The sequence below is a fragment of the Triturus cristatus genome, chromosome 3_2 (genome assembly GCF_964204655.1).
Source record: "Triturus cristatus chromosome 3_2, aTriCri1.1, whole genome shotgun sequence".
Classification (NCBI taxonomy): Eukaryota; Metazoa; Chordata; class Amphibia; order Caudata; family Salamandridae; genus Triturus; species Triturus cristatus.
This window is the reverse complement of record NC_140584.1, coordinates 917,475,016-917,491,919: the sequence shown is the minus strand read 5'-3', so window position 1 is coordinate 917,491,919 and position 16,904 is coordinate 917,475,016. Positions and strand designations below refer to the sequence as shown.

At 46.8% G+C, this 16,904-nt stretch overlaps 1 protein-coding gene across 1 annotated transcript in view; it reads left to right on the top strand.

Annotated features, from left to right (window-relative positions):
- The first annotated feature begins 13,560 nt into the window (after positions 1 to 13,560).
- Positions 13,561 to 16,904, top strand: part of TEX14 (testis expressed 14, intercellular bridge forming factor) — a 1,549,829-nt gene continuing 1,546,485 nt past the window's right edge. The window contains exons 1-2 of the mRNA XM_085647123.1: positions 13,561 to 13,579; positions 13,873 to 13,987. Coding sequence (XP_085503249.1) covers positions 13,561 to 13,579; positions 13,873 to 13,987 — 134 coding nt within the window. The remainder of the gene's footprint in view (positions 13,580 to 13,872; positions 13,988 to 16,904) is intronic.

Below are 16,904 nucleotides of genomic sequence, written 5' to 3'. Positions count from 1 at the left end.
AAGGAAAATGAAACTTAGCCCTAATACTACATAAATCTATTGAAGAAAAGAGTCAGAATCTTAAACTACCTATGCCTATGCTAAAATTACTCTACCTACAAAATACCAAACAACACTAACAACACATCTAATTAAAATATTAACATTGGGTGCAGGGAGAAGAAGGGGATTGGGGACAACATGGGGAGGAATCATGGTAGTCCCAGATGTCCACGGATCTCATGGATCTGCCTGTTGAGGTAGAGTAGTTCACTCCGAATGTCAGTCAGCAAACTGTTATTCCTTGTGACCACACGCATTAGCTCTGCAATCGATTCCGCCACCTGAGGCACAGGTGCGGGGGTACTGGCACCTGGGCGGGTGTGGTCAGAGGAGAATGCAGTGACTGTTGGCCCACACTGGCTTCAGAGATTGAGGGGATGGGCTGCGGGCTGGTCATGTCATATTGTGGCAGCGCCTTCCATGTTCCAGCCTTCTTCTCTTCGCGGTGCCGCTTCGCCATTTGTCTATACCCTTTGTGGACCTTGCGTACATGGGGGTAGCGGTCCTTTGCAACCTGGAAAGCATGTTGCCGCTCAGGTGTCATGTTGTCTGTAAAATATGCAAATTGTCAATTCTCAGGCAATAACACTATGTCATGGTCCAACATGGAATCTATGTTCCAAGTACAAAACAACATTGGATGTAACACACCAGCGTAACTTTGTAAAGTCAAAAAGTGACCTGTTCAAACAAATGTCAAGGCATGAATCGTTCACTACAGGCTGTGGATACTGACATGACAGTGCTTGGGACATGTACTGACATGTGTAAATGCTAATGACACGGTCAAAACATGGCATCATTGTACACCCTGAGTGTGGGCGACATGTACAATTGACTTGAGTAGGGAGGCATTAGCCCTCCGTGCTCAGCACCACCCTCATCGGATACTGTGACACACTGCTGCTACTTATGTAAAATGCACATGCGCAGCCCTGAGTGTCCACCAGCAACTGTGTGCAGTTCATTGAGTCAGTGCCAGGACTGGCACTCTTGCACAAGAGTGCAAGTGTGGCTGAGGGCCGGTGTAAATGTCAACCTATTGTAAACTGACCCTACATGCACAGGAACAAGACTGGGACAGCCCTACTCACACTTACAATCATGCTGCATCATGCATCACACATGGAAACCTGTTTGTTGTATGAACGCTGCCATTTGCATGATTTGCAGTTACTCTCTCAACCATCACTACAGTGTCGGACTTTATGACACTGCAAGTGTCAGACATCATTGAACCAAATATGCCACTCATGCATGTCTTGTATCCACTAATCTCACTCCGTGATAGATCAGAACACACATGCATTCACAACGCAAACTGTTACAATGGATTCCACATTGTAATGGCACCCTGGGGTCATGGGGGTAGGGTAATTCTGATGGCTAATGCCTACTCACAGAGAGTGTCTTAGAGCCCTGCATTGAAAAATCAATGTGACATCAGATGATGCAGAGGGAAAGCAAGCGTAGAAAATGCTTGTTGAGTGATGTCACCAATTTTGACAGGAGATGTACACATGATCCAGAGTCAAGCATGGTATGTCACCACGGACACAGCCTGACAACACCATTGCAGTGCACAAAGATGCAATTGCAATTTAAATACACATCTATTGAATGTGTGTGTAACATGCCATTGTTCATTTCTGCTCTGAGCTACACACTGCCACTTCTGTGAAGCTGCAATGCAGCATACCTTACATTTCACTGTGCCAACATGTCTGAGCTTGCACGGCCTGAAAAGCACTGCCTTCTTGTGCACGACGCAACACCCACTGCACACACGCACCTTGGACAATATACACAGCATGCACGTGTGCCTTATTGACTAGGCAGCGCTACTCAAGGTGCTAAAATCAAGGAGCCTATTGCCAACACAAATTCAGTGAAAATGACTAGTTTGCGTGATTCGGTGCTAGATATAATGCACATGAATTGAAAGGTGTATCACTGACTGTTGATGGGCAATGTCACAACTGTGAATGAGATGCATTGCCCCACCTTCACCTACCAATTTGTACACAAAGCTGGAAAAACGAATACATCTTCACATTGTGGGCAAGTGACATGCGATACACACCCATACTGCAAAACGACAGCGTGTAGCATTTGGCTCAAACATTCATGACACCAAACCATGCCAATATTTCTTGTCCATACTCACCAGTGGCGTGTGGGTCCTGACATTGGTCTATGTCCCCCTGTGTGATAGTTTGACAACCATCTGTGAGTGAACAAATGTAAATCTATGTTGGTACCATACATAAACAAATGTGACATATTCATGATGAAATACACTACAGTCACTGAAAAAGCAACATCACTGTGGTGCTGAATTACATGTTGACCACATTACTGTGTCTACTTTGACTGCCATTCACACACAACCTGTGAATGCAGTGGTGGGCCACACAAAACATCAGTGATTAAAGACATGCACATATGAGTTGTGTCACGCAATCTCAAGGCATCATTCCTACACAGGTATGATGTCAAAATTGTTCAGAGTATGATGGCATCTCTACAGTTTGAAAGAGGCAGTTACACACAGGTGTGTGATGTATGACACTCTTGAGCAGTCATATTTCCTTAGTGTCTTTTGACCTCACAAGTACCTTAACACTATAACTTCCTACCCGCCGCCAACACCAACTCATCATGACAAACATTAGGAACAAAAAATGTTGACAGGATCCCCACTGATACGCACAACATCAAAGGAATATTCCACATCATCCATGGAGTTTGCCCGACACACCAACGAGTTCTCCAACATCCCTCCCTCATAAGACATCAGCAACCAATTCAACATTTATTAGAATCAATTGTGTTTAAAACACTAAATCATGGGCATTTACGACAACTCTGACAAAGACAACTAACACACGGAACCCTCCCCAACCACCACCACCAACCACTACTGGACACCCCTCACCAACGACGACACACTGTAGGCAATGAAGTCATTCCACTCCGGGTGCCGCACGGAACCCTGCCGCACACACATTTTCAATTTGCCTGCAAAATACATTGCAGACATGCTCTGCCACAACATCAAACGTTCTCTGGCACATGCATTTTTGACCAACGACAGGGAACACTCCGAGATCAAGCCACTAATGATGGAACCTAAGGCAGACCCCACAAACATCCCAAACTACATAGCCATCTCCGTGCTTGCTATCCCAGCAAACATCATTGAGGAAGCCATCGACAGCCTACTTGCAACCTTCATCAGACAGCACAACATCATCGACTCATCACAATACAGCATCATGTTAAACCACAATCCATGAACCGCCATCCTCAAGGCAAGGGATGACATCCGCACACTACTGGACAAAGTAAACACTGCTGCCCTCATCATACTTGACCTCTCTGTGGCGTTCAACACTGTCTCTCAACACACACCAATATGCAGACTCCATTACGCAGGGATCTAAGAGAAGGCCCTCAACTGGATCTGCTCCTTCCTCTACATACAAACGGTGTGGGTCAGACTCCCCCCTTTCCTCTCAGACCCTACTACAGCAAGCTGTGGAGTCCACCAGGGAACCGCCCTCAGCCCTACACTCTGCAACATCTACATGGCTCTGCCTGCCACATTCGTCATAAGTAATGGACTCAACATTGTATCATACGCCGACGCCAAACGACTCCTCCTCTTCACATCCAAATGACACATCTCCCCCATACACAACTATTGCGAAGGCATGGAAGGCCTTGCCATATGGATGGCAGACAACTGCCTACAACAGAACAACAACAAAACGTCAGTTCCCGTCAGGCTCCAAGGCAGAGACGCATGTATTTACACATGGTGATCCCATGCACTTGTAAAAGCACACACCCCCACGGACAATGCATGCAACCTGTGAATCATCATGAACTCAAATATGTTAATGAACCGCAAGTTCTAACCCATCTCCTCCTCCTGCTTCCACACCCTCTGCCTCCTGTGTTAGGCCATCACATGAATCCCACTCAAACACACATGGACAGTCGCTCATGCCCTGGGCAACAGCTCACCCAAATACAGCACAAATCTACATGCCAGAATTAAGACAAACCACATCCGCAAGCTGCAGGACACACATGCCAACGCAGGACTGATCCTCACACTGCCAGGGCACTGACACATCTCCCACCATCTGCGCACACTCCACTGTCTCTACATTGGAGCTCGAGTCCTCCTCCAAAATGTTCAGCCCCGCTTACACAGCCCTCCTCAACACTGGGGCAGCATACCTTAACGTACAACTCACTTTCAACACACATGAAAGGACACTATGATCATGTCATCTATCCAACAACGTGTTCAGCCGCACCGGAGAGACCAGATTGTGAGTCTGCTCCTTTTCCTACCTGGCAGACGCAACCTGTGATGACATACCACTCCACCTCTGACAGACAACATTGCTCACCATCAAGGATGATAAACCCTGGACATATCTCTTCGACTGACAGCCCCCTTGATGTACTTAACCATGCAAAGACCCCCCTGCGCCTTGCAACCCTTACTGCTGAGTAGCCACTCTCAATAAGCATGTCACTTTTTTAAAGTGTCACACGGGAGACCTCCGTTCCATATGTGGTCTTTACAGCGCAAATATATTTCCACGCGGTAATTACAACGCAACTCGTCAGTACAACTTGCACTTGATGGTGCTCTACAATAAGGGATATTAGGATTGACTACTGAAACACCTTCTCTAATGTTGCACACACTGTTGTGGGAAGACTAATTCCAAGGTCACGTGAATCATGCGCATGTGTTGTTTGCGAATTTCATTGTCTGGACCACGTTGTCACAGTGTTGGGACAGCATTTTGACGTCATACCTTCTTGTCACACACGTCACTTTTTTATGTACGTAGCATTAGTGATGGAGTAAAATAGGCTTTGTACTCACCACCCTGTAGGCCAGGCATTACTCCAGTGTAATCTAGGAGGTCGGCCTCACGTGCTTGCATGTCCTGCCAGCGATGCTTCCACTGGCGCACGTTCCGGTCCACTCCAAAGCACCGGAGCATCTGGGCACGCACACGCTCCCACCGGAGCTTCCGGACTGTAACATTGTACCCCTGAAGGATACGTCCTCCCCTCTCCAACATCAATGGAAGGTAACATTTTATCACCCAGAGGAAGCCCCCCAATGCCCCCTCAGTCATCCTCCCTGACCTTCCCAACGCCAGCATCTCCCTGCAGCCCAGTACCCACATAGGGGCATATCAACAAGGGCTTTATCTCTGCTTTTTTGGCTTTAAAAGCCAAAAAAGCAGAGATAAAACTAGCACCCTATCAACAACAGGGTGCTAACACGCAAATTTGCATGTTAGCACCCTTTTACTCTACGCTTCCCCTTGCATCTCTAATGAGATGCAAAGGGGGCGTTCCAGAGTAAAATAATAGTAGAAATGTCGCTAAGTGACATTTCTCCTATTATCAAGAATGTCGCTAACCCTGTTAGAGACAAAAAAAGCAGCGCTAACCGCGGTTAACGCTGCTTTTTTACGTCTGGTAATTTTCAGACTTAGCCATGATATCCTATGGAAGGAGGATATCATGGCTAAGTTTGCCTGTCCCTATCAACAAGGTAACGTGTGATTATCGCTGGGTTTCCAGCGATAATCTCGCGTTAGCCTGTTAGCGTGAGGATTTTTATCGCTATTGAGATAAGCGTTGCTAATAGCACGCTATCTCAGCGATAAAAATTCACGCTAGCCGGCGATAATTATCCTCACGCTAAGAGCGCTGAGCGATAATTATCGCCGGTTGTTGTTGATATGCCCCTAAATCCTTACAAATAATAACCCTCTAAACTAACACTAACTAAATACCCGTAAACAAACACATCAAGACTGAGGACAGTAGACACTTAAACAATTTAAAAACAATTACAACAGATTATACAGACACTTTTCACAGGACACAGCAACAGTCTCAAACTCTCCGCCCAACACCACAAACCATCAGACACCTCCTTCACTCACATAATCACAAGCAAAGTGCTCGAAAGTGAAAGTGAAGACCACTCCCAGTGAGACAGGAAGCATGCATACATCACTTCCTGTGTGTTTGCGGCTCTTTTTAAGGAATGCGATAAAAATCTGCGCGCAAATAGGTCGCAAAGGTCCTTAGTCTAAGACTGTGATGTGTATGCGGCCCGTTTTCTTGAATGCGATGAAAATCTGCGCGCAAATAGGCCGCAAAGGTCCTTAGTCTGAAACTGTGATGTGTATGCGGCCCGTTTTCTTGTATGCGATGAAAATCTACACGCAAATAGCCCGCAAATGTCCCAATGCTGATACAGTGTGGTACAGAGATGTATTTTCCAAATTGTGGATGATGAAAACATCGCCTGGGCATGAATCTTTCACGCCAAGACAATGTTCATACACAGATGGACACTCAGAGCAAATTTAATATCAAAGCACAATAATAGAATGTAAAGATTGCTTTGAACAATGAGGACAGCTTTTATTTTATATTTCATGACAGTTGACAGCCTAAATTGCATGCAACATGTATGATCACCATCTCCATAGCAACGTTCACATAAATGTATTCCAAAAATGATGTGAATTGTCAGGGCACTACTCACCTGTGGTGGTCTGTTGGCGATGAGTATGTGTGCAGATCAATCAGACAATGATTGTGCGCATGATTTGCGCTACTCACCCATGATGCTCACAAGTCTCTGTCGGGGAGGGAGAGTGCAGCTCCGTCACAGTCAAATAGCCATGCTTAGTTGGTCCGCATGTAAGCGTGCATGGTGGTGGAGTGTTTGATGTTGACTGTCATCTTGCTCATTGCTTTGCCTGCAACATATGTGAAAGGTCTTCCTCCCGCTCTGAATGTGCGGATCCAGGGAGTGTGCGAGGGCAAGGTTGGCCGAGCAGCAGACCCTCTTGGAGCTGTTGGTGTGACTCTCTTGTGGATGTCTTAGTATCCGATGATGTGGAGTGATTTGTAGGCGTGCCTGAGTAGTTTGACGGTAACTTTATTCTTGACGGTGAGCCAGTGGATGTTTTGTATGTGTTAGCTAATGGGTTTGTGACATGGGGTTTTGATGACGGGTCTGTCAGCAGCCTTCTGTGTGTTTTCTAGCTTGTGTAGTGGCGTTTTGTTGATCCCTGCGTTGAGTGCGTTGCCGTACTCCAGTCTGCTGGTGATGAGTGCGTTGATGACATATTTGAGGTATCATGGTGTTACCCATTGGAATTGGTTGCGTTGGATCAGGATTCAGTTGTAGCTGTTGCAGGCAATGGAGTTGATCTGGCAGTTCAGGATGATGGAGGAGTTGTGGATGATGCCGAGGTTGCGTGCGTGGTCTGTCACTGAGGGCAGGCTCACAAGGCCAGAGATCCACCAGGACTTATCCCATGCGCATGTGGATGGCGCAAGGATGAGGAGGTCATTCTCCTCTGAGTTGAGCTTCGGCAGATGGTTTTCAGACAATCAGCAAATTTCGACATTAATTTCTGGGTGCAGGGTTTTGTGTCTTTCTTTGTGAGGGAGAGGATGAGCTGTGTGTCCTCTGTGTGAGATGATATGCTAAGCCCATGCTGGTTGGCAATAGCGGTGAGGGTGGCCATGTAGCTTTTGAGGAGCGTGGGGCTTAGTGACGGTCCCTGGGCTACTCAACAGTTGTTCTCTGTAGGTTCGGAGATGGATGGGGGGGGTGTGATCTTTTGGGTTATTGCGGTCCCTGGGCTACTCAACAGTTGTTCTCTGTAGGTTCGGAGATGGATGGGGGGGGTGTGATCTTTTGGGTTATTGCGGAGAGAAAGGAGTGGATCCATGGGAGGGTGGCTCATCGTATCCCCGGGTTGTGGATTGTGGTGTATGGGGTGTGGTGTGAGACGGTGTTTAAGGCTGCATAGAGGTGTAGTAGGATGTGTTGGCCGCAATGTGACCCAGGTCAAGTGGCATGCATATGTAATTATTGGCAGCATGGTGTACGTTCTTGGTGCTGTGCTTGATGCCAAACCCAGACTGGCAGTGGTCCATGATGGAGTTCTATTCAATGTAGCCAGTCAGCTGGGTGTTTATGAGTCTCTCAATGACTTTGTCCACCACGGAGTGCTGGGAGATGGTCAGATAGTTTGTCTTGTCTGTTGGGTCATATTGCCAATAAGCCGATTTTTTCAACTTAGAGACCGGTCTGGACGCTCTTCATGAAGGTGTCCAGAGATGGTGTGCATGTGAGCTCTGCTGGTGGCTCATTCAATGTCTTGGATGCATGCAGATAAACATTTTCAGAATTGGCACCATTTCACACGCACTTTTCCGATTTGCCCCCAATTTAGGACCCAATTTTCATATGTGAGCCCCAATTTCACACCCATTTTTATGCTTAGACCCACAGTTCACACCCACTTTTTCGATTTTCCCCCAATTTAGGACCCAATTTTCATATTTGAGCCCCAATTTCACACCCCTTTTCATGCTTAGACCCACAGTTCACACCCACTTTTCAGATTTGCCCACCAATTTAGGACCCAATTTTCATATTTGAGCCCCAATTTCAGACCCATTTTCCCGCTTAGACCCACAGTTCACACCCACTACTCAGATTTGAGCCCCATTCAAAACCCACTTCTCAGATTTGAGCCCCATTCCACACCAAATGTTCTGATTTGTCCCCCTTTTCAAGGCCATAACAGTGAAATGTAACACCGATTTAACCATAACATTCATTATTTGGCACTTACAAAACTATACATTTGTATTTTTCATATCAAGTACTCCCTGTGAATCATGAATTACATACCATTTGACACAACCATTAATGAATTGTGTGCCAGATTTTACTCCTTGTAAAGTCAAGTTGTGTACGATTGACACACTATTGCATCTGTGTGATAATGAAACGTACACACCATGATTTTACTTTTGGACTCTTACTTGCAATTATAGTACAATGGTGACATTTCATAGTGATATACTGATGCAGGAGAGTAACTTGCAGACAAGGTATGTGTGTTGAATTTGTTTATTGTCACAAACAGTTCTTGAGGTAATGTTCCACATACATGTCTTTGTTTTTGTCAGTTACAATGTGATGTGCTCAAGTGAAGTAATTGTTTATTATCCTGTACCTTCGGGCAATTCCAGCAGCATTGGCTGTGGGGTATGGGCCACCTCGCTGATCTTCGTCATCATCCTGGTCATCGCCCGGTGCTGCAGGCACTTGGATCCAGGGGGTATTTGTGCACAACATGCTAGTATGATCTTGTTTACCATTTCTGGGCTGTACAGCAGTTTGCAACCTGTAATATCCAGGCAACGGAAACAGGTCTTTAGTACGCCAAATGTACGCTCCACGATACCACGTGTGCGTCGATGTGCAGCTTTGTACTGCCTCTGTGCCTGGGTGGTGGGGTTTCGTATGGGTGTCATCATCCACTGGTAGAGAGCATATCCTTGATCACCTATGACATGTAATGGGGAGATGGGTACATGATTTATTAGGCATACTATGTTGGCAGTGTTGACAGTTATTTCTATAGTGATTTTTGCTATTTTTAGACTTAGGTTAGACATGTGTTGCTTCTGGCTAGTTAGCGGCATCAATGCTGAGTACATTGCCTCAGTGTTGATCCTCCAACCATCCCTTTTGCTGGTGTTTGCTGCACGGTTGGATAAGTGTCACTACAAGTGTACAAAATGGGAATGATACCTGCACAAAAACCACAGACGCCAAAAGCCAGCCTGGTTCTCCTAACATCTAGCCATGGCACTGATCCACACTCCTTGCAGTCACCGCCATGTGAATGTTCAAATGACATAGGCCACACATGACACAGCTCACATTCAGACATGCATCTCATGCTGATGGCAGACGTGTGAAACCAAACAAACAATGCAATTGTATGTCCAGAGCTAAAACGAAGGAACAGACCGCAGCCACCTCACCTGCAGGGCCCACTGGGGACAGTGAATGTTTGCACACACCATCAACAATAACTTGTGTCACAACGGAAACTTACTGGCCTGCGTCATCTGTCACTAGCAGAGCATCCATCTCACATGACACAACTTCTCAAAAACATTTACAGTATGTGGTTTATTTGACAAGATCAGACTGTCCACACACTTCACCACGCTGATACACATGGCATGGCTCACCTTTGCTCACTTCTTTGCATTTGTAATGGATTAGCATTTAACAGATCAATTTCAACACACAAGTAGTGACCGAATACACATCCACTTACTCCTCGGGCAACCACATGACACACCATATCACAGGTGTGAGAATGAGAAATATGTGTAGCCAGAGAGGAGAGGAGGAGAGTCAGAGAGGAGATGCTACTAAACCCCATTAACAGCAGCACCCACAACACTGCAGTCAATACCATTGGCGCTAGATGGTAGTTTCATGACACATTTTACGGCCTATGCATGCACATTTTCCCCACAATGCACTTCCTACAATCAAAGTGCATTGTTACAACCTTGCTCACAACAAACCCCTGACTTGACACACTGATTTTACATGTGTGAGTACTTATGCAACGTTGGGTCACCCAAATAGATCACCAGCAACAAGAACTGCAACATAATCATATTCCTCAACAATGCGACCACACACCGGACAGGGATACCAGTGAGGATGACTTAGCTACATAAATGGTCAGGTGATGGGGGTTACTCTACGCCATGGGTACTCACATACTTTCTCTCTGGGCCCAAATTTAGGGGCAGATTTATGTTCTGTGGCGCACCCCTGCAAATCAGCAAGGATGCGCCAGGGAAGATGCGTCGCGCAAGTTTGCCCTTGCGCCACCGCAGATGCGCCGCATTTACAATGCGGTGCATCGTGGCGCAAGGACAAGCAGATGCGTGACGTATCTGCCGGCGTAAGGTTGGCGCAGTGCTGAAGTTGTGTCGCAAGCGCGACGCAACTTCAGCACTGTTCCAACCTACCCCATACCTAACATGGTGCATCAAGCCTTACGCCTGCTTCAAGCAGGCGCAGGGTTTTGACGCATCAGCGTTGGGAAAGTGACTCAGTGAAATCTTATAGATTTCACTGAGTCACTTTTGTGGGCTGTTCCTGCGACGGAACGCCCCCCCTGCGTGGAAACGCCCACATGAAACCTGACGCAGGTTTCATGTGGTGCAGGGCTTTACACCGTGACGCATCTCCATAGATGCGTCACGATGTAAATAGGGCGCAACATGGCGCAGGGTTTACGCCGCCGCTGCGTCAAAAAAGTGACGCAACGGCGGCGTAAAAGTGGCGCAACTCCAACATAGATCTGCCCCTATGTGTGGTTTGTGGCAGAGTGCTGCACCGGTGGGGGCGGGGTCAGTGGGGAAGGGGACGGGGCTTCTGAAAAAATAAACTAACCATGTGGTTGAACACAGGCCCCTGCAGCGGACGCCCTCGTTCACTGAGCCACCAGACCCGGCATACACACATCTTTATCTTTCTCTCTCTCTCTCTCTCTCTCTCTCTCTCCCCCTCCCTCCCTCTCTCTGTCTCCCTCCCTCGCTCTATCTCTTCCTCCCTTGCTTTATCTCTCCCTCCCTCTGTCTCCCTCCCTCTGTCTCCTTTCCTCTGTCGCACTCTGTCTCCCACCCTCTGTCGCCCTCTGTCTCCCTCCCTCTGTCGCCCTCCTCCTCCCTCCCTCCGTCTCCCTCCTCCATCCATCTCCCTCCCACTCCGTCTCCCTCCCTCTGTCTCCCCCTCCCTCGGTCTCACCCTCCCTAAGTCGCCCTCCCTCTGTCTCTTTCCCTCTCTCTCCCTCTGTCACCTAAATCACCCCCCCCACCCCCCTCCCCCCGGCAGCCTGGGCTGAGACAGCTTCCTGGGCACACACACACAGCCGCACCCCAGTACTTCACAGTTCTATAATGGACAATTTACTTGTTAACGAGGTTTTGTTATATTTCACCTCTTGGCGCACCTGCGTCTCCACTCTGACTATCGCTGGAATCGCCCGGCCCCCATAGAGCAGAGTCTCTCAGAGTCTGCTCCGCTGTGGCGGTGTTTGGTGGCACTCTTATAAAATATAATAAAAAGGAATGTCTGCCAGATCCGCGGGCCACCACGCAAGGCTTGCCAGGCCGCTGGCGGCACGCGGACCGTACTATGAGTACCCGTGCTCTACCCAGTGGAGCCTGTATTCCTCATCCTCGTACACAATACATCAGCATGTGGCACGAAGTGATGAGCCCATGCCTTTTGTCCCCCCCCACCCCCATCAGTACCTAGGCAACGTATTTACATCCTCCCGCTTGATGGGTCAACATGATTGTGTTTTTTTGGGCATGTGGTGTGTTCAGTTGTTACTTACCTACAAGCAATTAATTTCCATATGTGCCATCCTGGAAGCGCTGGTTTATGGTGCAGTGTCGGAAGATAAATGCATCATGCACACTCCCTGGGAATTTGGCATTGACATTTGTTAACAGTCCGCGGTGGTCCACTATTGCCTGCACATTCATAGAATAGGTGTGCTTCCTGTTGCGGTATATGTGTGCGCTGTCTGGAGGGAGCACAAATGATACATGTGTGCAGTCAATTGCACCCACCACCTGTGGTAAGCCAGAAATGGCATGGAATCCTTGCTTGATGGCAATCTGCTCCTGCACAGTGTTGGGGAAGTGAAGGTGCTGGGTAATCAGGCTGAGTATGCCATCCAAGACAGTGGGGAGAAAGGTTGAGAAGGCTGCCTGTGATATTTCACCAACTCTGGCTGTTGTTGGTTGGAATGTCCCAGAGGTCAAAAAGTGCAGCACAGCGAGCAGTTTTGTCTGCGGAGGGATGTTGGTTGTCCGCTGTGTTGGTGGCGTCAGCCTGTGGGCAATCAGGGTCAGGATATGCTTAATGGATGTTCTTTTGAGCCTGTAGTGGACTATGACTTCCTCTGGCCTTAAGTCTGCGAGGTAGACATGTCTGCGCAGTGCCCGCTGTCTTCTTCGTCGCTGCATCGGTGGTGGTGGTCCTGGGGTTGGTGGCATTGGCGGTGGTTTTTGTTGTTGCTGCCTTACTGGGACTCCAATCTGCATGATGACTACCTCCATGGCTTCTGTGGCTGTTCTGGGGAAGCTCTGGCCTAATCTCCCTTATATACACCCACTTATCTCCAGTGTAAGTCAGGTTTTTATCAGGTGTTAATAACTGGAGATAACGGGAGGTAGCGTGAGTTTTTTTGTAGCTAAGCGGGTTAGCGATATCGTTGATAATAGTGAGAAGCTGTGTTAGCGAATTTCTTTGTGAAATTTCAGTCAGCAACGCCAACTTTGCATGTCATTAGCGTTGAATATCGCTGCCTTGCAAGGCGATAAATTTCCGGTCACTATCTCCGGAAAAGTAATGCTAAAGGGGGTTAGCGATGCCTTGTTGATAGGGCGATAAAATTATCGCCGCTTTATCACCAAAAACTGACGCTAACGTGGCGATAAGTCCCTTAATGATATGTCCCTACTGTCTTAAAATGTTGCCAACTTCTCTGCTAATGTTATGATAAGTTTTGTTCGCTTCTAGGTGAGTTGTATATGAGAGACTCTTATTTCAGTAATAGTATCCTACTTGTGTGCTAACTGTGCCTCTCATGGACTCCTCCTATCCTCAATCCCTCTCCATCTGTGTAATTCGTCTGTCTACATAACTGCCATTGCTTCAGATAACTTAATGTATTCACGTTCTTCAATGCGTTCTATGGGCCAGATTTATGAGCCCCTTGCGCCACTCTTGCGTCACTTTTAACATGGGAAAAGTGACGCAAAAGTGGCGCAAGGGGCTCATAAATCTGCCCCTATGTTTTTTAGGTGGATCATGTGTTTCATTATTGTTATCTTTCCCGCCAGGTGCATGTCCTGATACAGTAAATTCTTTAGGACAAACAGCTCTTTTCACCGCTGCACTGCTGGGTCTTTCTAAGTTAGTTGATGTGCTGTTAGAATTTGGAGCAGATCCTAACCAGTAAGTGTTCTATGATTGTTAAAATATGAATGATATACTTCATAGTCTATTTTATTTATGGTACTTTGATATAAAATTCTCTAAATTGTTGTGCACATGTGGCATACTTTACTGGAAATATGTTAAAAGCCATAGACATGTACAAATATGTTTTTTTAATGTTTTAAAAAAAATTATATTGATGTTTATAATATGCATAACATAAACTCAGAGCAAGAATTTTTAACCACAGTGCCGAATATACATATGACATTTCTCTTGCAACAACTATTTCCGAGGGAAATTGTAATCTTTGGTCATCCCGCTTTAATGAGGATGATATCTTTTTGTTGTCTGCTGAAGCCCTTGGCTGTTCCAGACTTGAGAGTAAATTATACAACTAATCTGTGGTGACAAGCAAATTACAGGGTTGGCAAAGAAAGGATGCAGCTCAGCATAGCGGGAAGCTAGATGTTCCTGTTAATATTGAGAAAGTCGATGTGAATATGAATAGCGATATGTTCATGTTTATAAACGAACCACTCTTGACGAATTCACCTGTTATGAAGTCCAAGTCAACCCTGACTCCACAATACGTAGTCAGGTGCTTATGCCCAGGACCACGGTCACTGATTGACAGGTTACAGGTTGGGTCGCATGTAATTGTCAGACAAACGCATGAACAAGAAATCCCGTATCCATCCCACAGATAGGCGCAGCAGCACCACAACGGTCAAAGGAGAGCACATGTGGTTGGTATGGTACACACATTACCAAAACACCAAAGAGTCAGCTGCCACATTTAGTCAGGAACGCATAACCAATCGGGACACAGTACACACAATAATCACGCCCATCCCATGCCGGACATCTTGAGATATTACCCACTGGCCGCATTGTGTCCATGCATGTTCAAGGCCCACCTGGATTTTTTATTGAATACATTAATTTATTACGCCAAAGACAGCGGTTCGCATTCCTTACCAGAAAAGGATCGTCATAACTGTTCTATTGCAATCGACAAATTGTTTGAAAAACCTTGACCAATTGATTGTAAGTTGAGACAGTCCTCAGACCCTATGTCTGTGACTGTTCTCCCTGCAGCACTGTTGAAATTAAACAAACTGTTCCTTTTTTGCCAAACACCTCTTGTCTCTTGTTTTTTCAAGGTATTTCATGTTCAATATACAGTTCAAAGAATAGAAACAGGTGTCAGGAGCCCTTGCCTTGGGGGGCACAGCATGGAGTTACAACTGGTTTGATTTTGAGCATCAAGGAGTCAGCATTCTGTTTGGTACCGTTGGTGGACAGTGTTTCTTGCATGTTTCTTGAAGAGTGCCTCCAGGCGTTTCCTGCTGTCTAGGAGGTATATTTACAAAGGGATATCGCCACCAGCACATCAATTTTAGCAATTTTCTAGTGTCTATATGACCGACTCCATAGTTCAAAGTGGCGTTAAGCCACAAACTTAAATAAGGCCCCTTTACATACAACACTTAGCTTGAAAGGGGCGTGCAATGTTTGTTGCTCCCACCTTAAGAATATTTCCTTTGCATCAGACTGTTCCGGGAAAGCTTTTCCTTCCCTAGTTTCCACCCAATGCCTCCAAGTGGTGCCATATGGTCTACCAATGACTACTCCTGCAGAAAATGGCGTCACTGGTGTATAATAGATGTAAACTTGTCCTCTGATGTCTGTTCCTGTTTTGCCTTCCATCATCGGTGCTTCACTGACAATATTTCGGTCAGATTCTGTGCGACTAGGTCCAATGTATCCACTGAATATTTCAGGATTAGAACCCTGCTCTAAGTGCCATAAGTAGGCGTCTTTATCAGATCCTCTCAACATTTGAATATTGTATCTAGAACCCGACAAGACACGGGGGCCTGTGATTCATATTCCCTGATGATGCCTAGGGCCATCAGGGAACAGAAGCCCAAATAATTTTGCTAAGGTCTGCTGAAATGCACTAAAGTGCACCTTTTCTCCTACAAGTAGGTTTCCTGAGAGGGAACAATCTCCCAAAAAGCTTTCTGACAAAAATCATTAAAAATATGCGCTATAGGAATGAGACATCCTCTTCATCCATCAGGAAATTGTCATTTCACTTCACAGTGGTCAATTCTGAAGCTGCTGAAGATCCAGCTAGAATTTCCTGCTTCATCCCCGACCATTTCAGGTTGAGGTTTTCCTCCAAGCCATAATTACACATCCTTAGGAAAGCCCTGATACCCTCTGCGCCACTCCTTAACTGCGCCCCAGCTCCTTTGGGTTATACGACTCTGGTGGCTCCAACACACATACTTACTGACTCTTTGCCTCACAGGACTCAGTCTCAGTACCTATAAAGAAGCCATGGTCAGCACCAGTCCCTCTCTATCAGGGATGATCCATGATGTTGCCCCTGATCTTGAACTCGGCGCTGGAGTCAGAATCGTTTCTGGCACGGCCCTTGAGGTCGGCTGAAATTAGCCAAGTGACATAAGAGAAGATCATTGATGAACATTTTCTTCTTAAGGCCTGAAACTTTGCCCACATGAAGGAGTTGTTCAGCTCTGACTTCGACGTGCAGCCATGATTAATAAGGATTATGGATTGAAGGAAAATTATATTCTAAAACTGACAGTCTGAGGGGCGTGGTCAAGATGGCCGTAGAGCTAAGACGCGCTCTGCCTTCTCTCCTCCACCCGTCGCACCATATTGCTTGGTGACACCCGGCGCTCCACTAGCTGAGTTTTCCCGGTCCACGGTGGATATCTCTGCGGCAATCGGCCAGGACTGGGCCTGTTCTCTGGACGTTGGTGTGTCGCTGGGGACGGCGCTGCTGCGCCCGTTGCAGTCGAGACCGACGGCGCTGGGCCGCGAAAAGCAGAGGCACGGCAGAGGCGGACAAAGGGACCTGGGGACGCATCCTGCTGCCTGGGGCCCGCTGGCGACG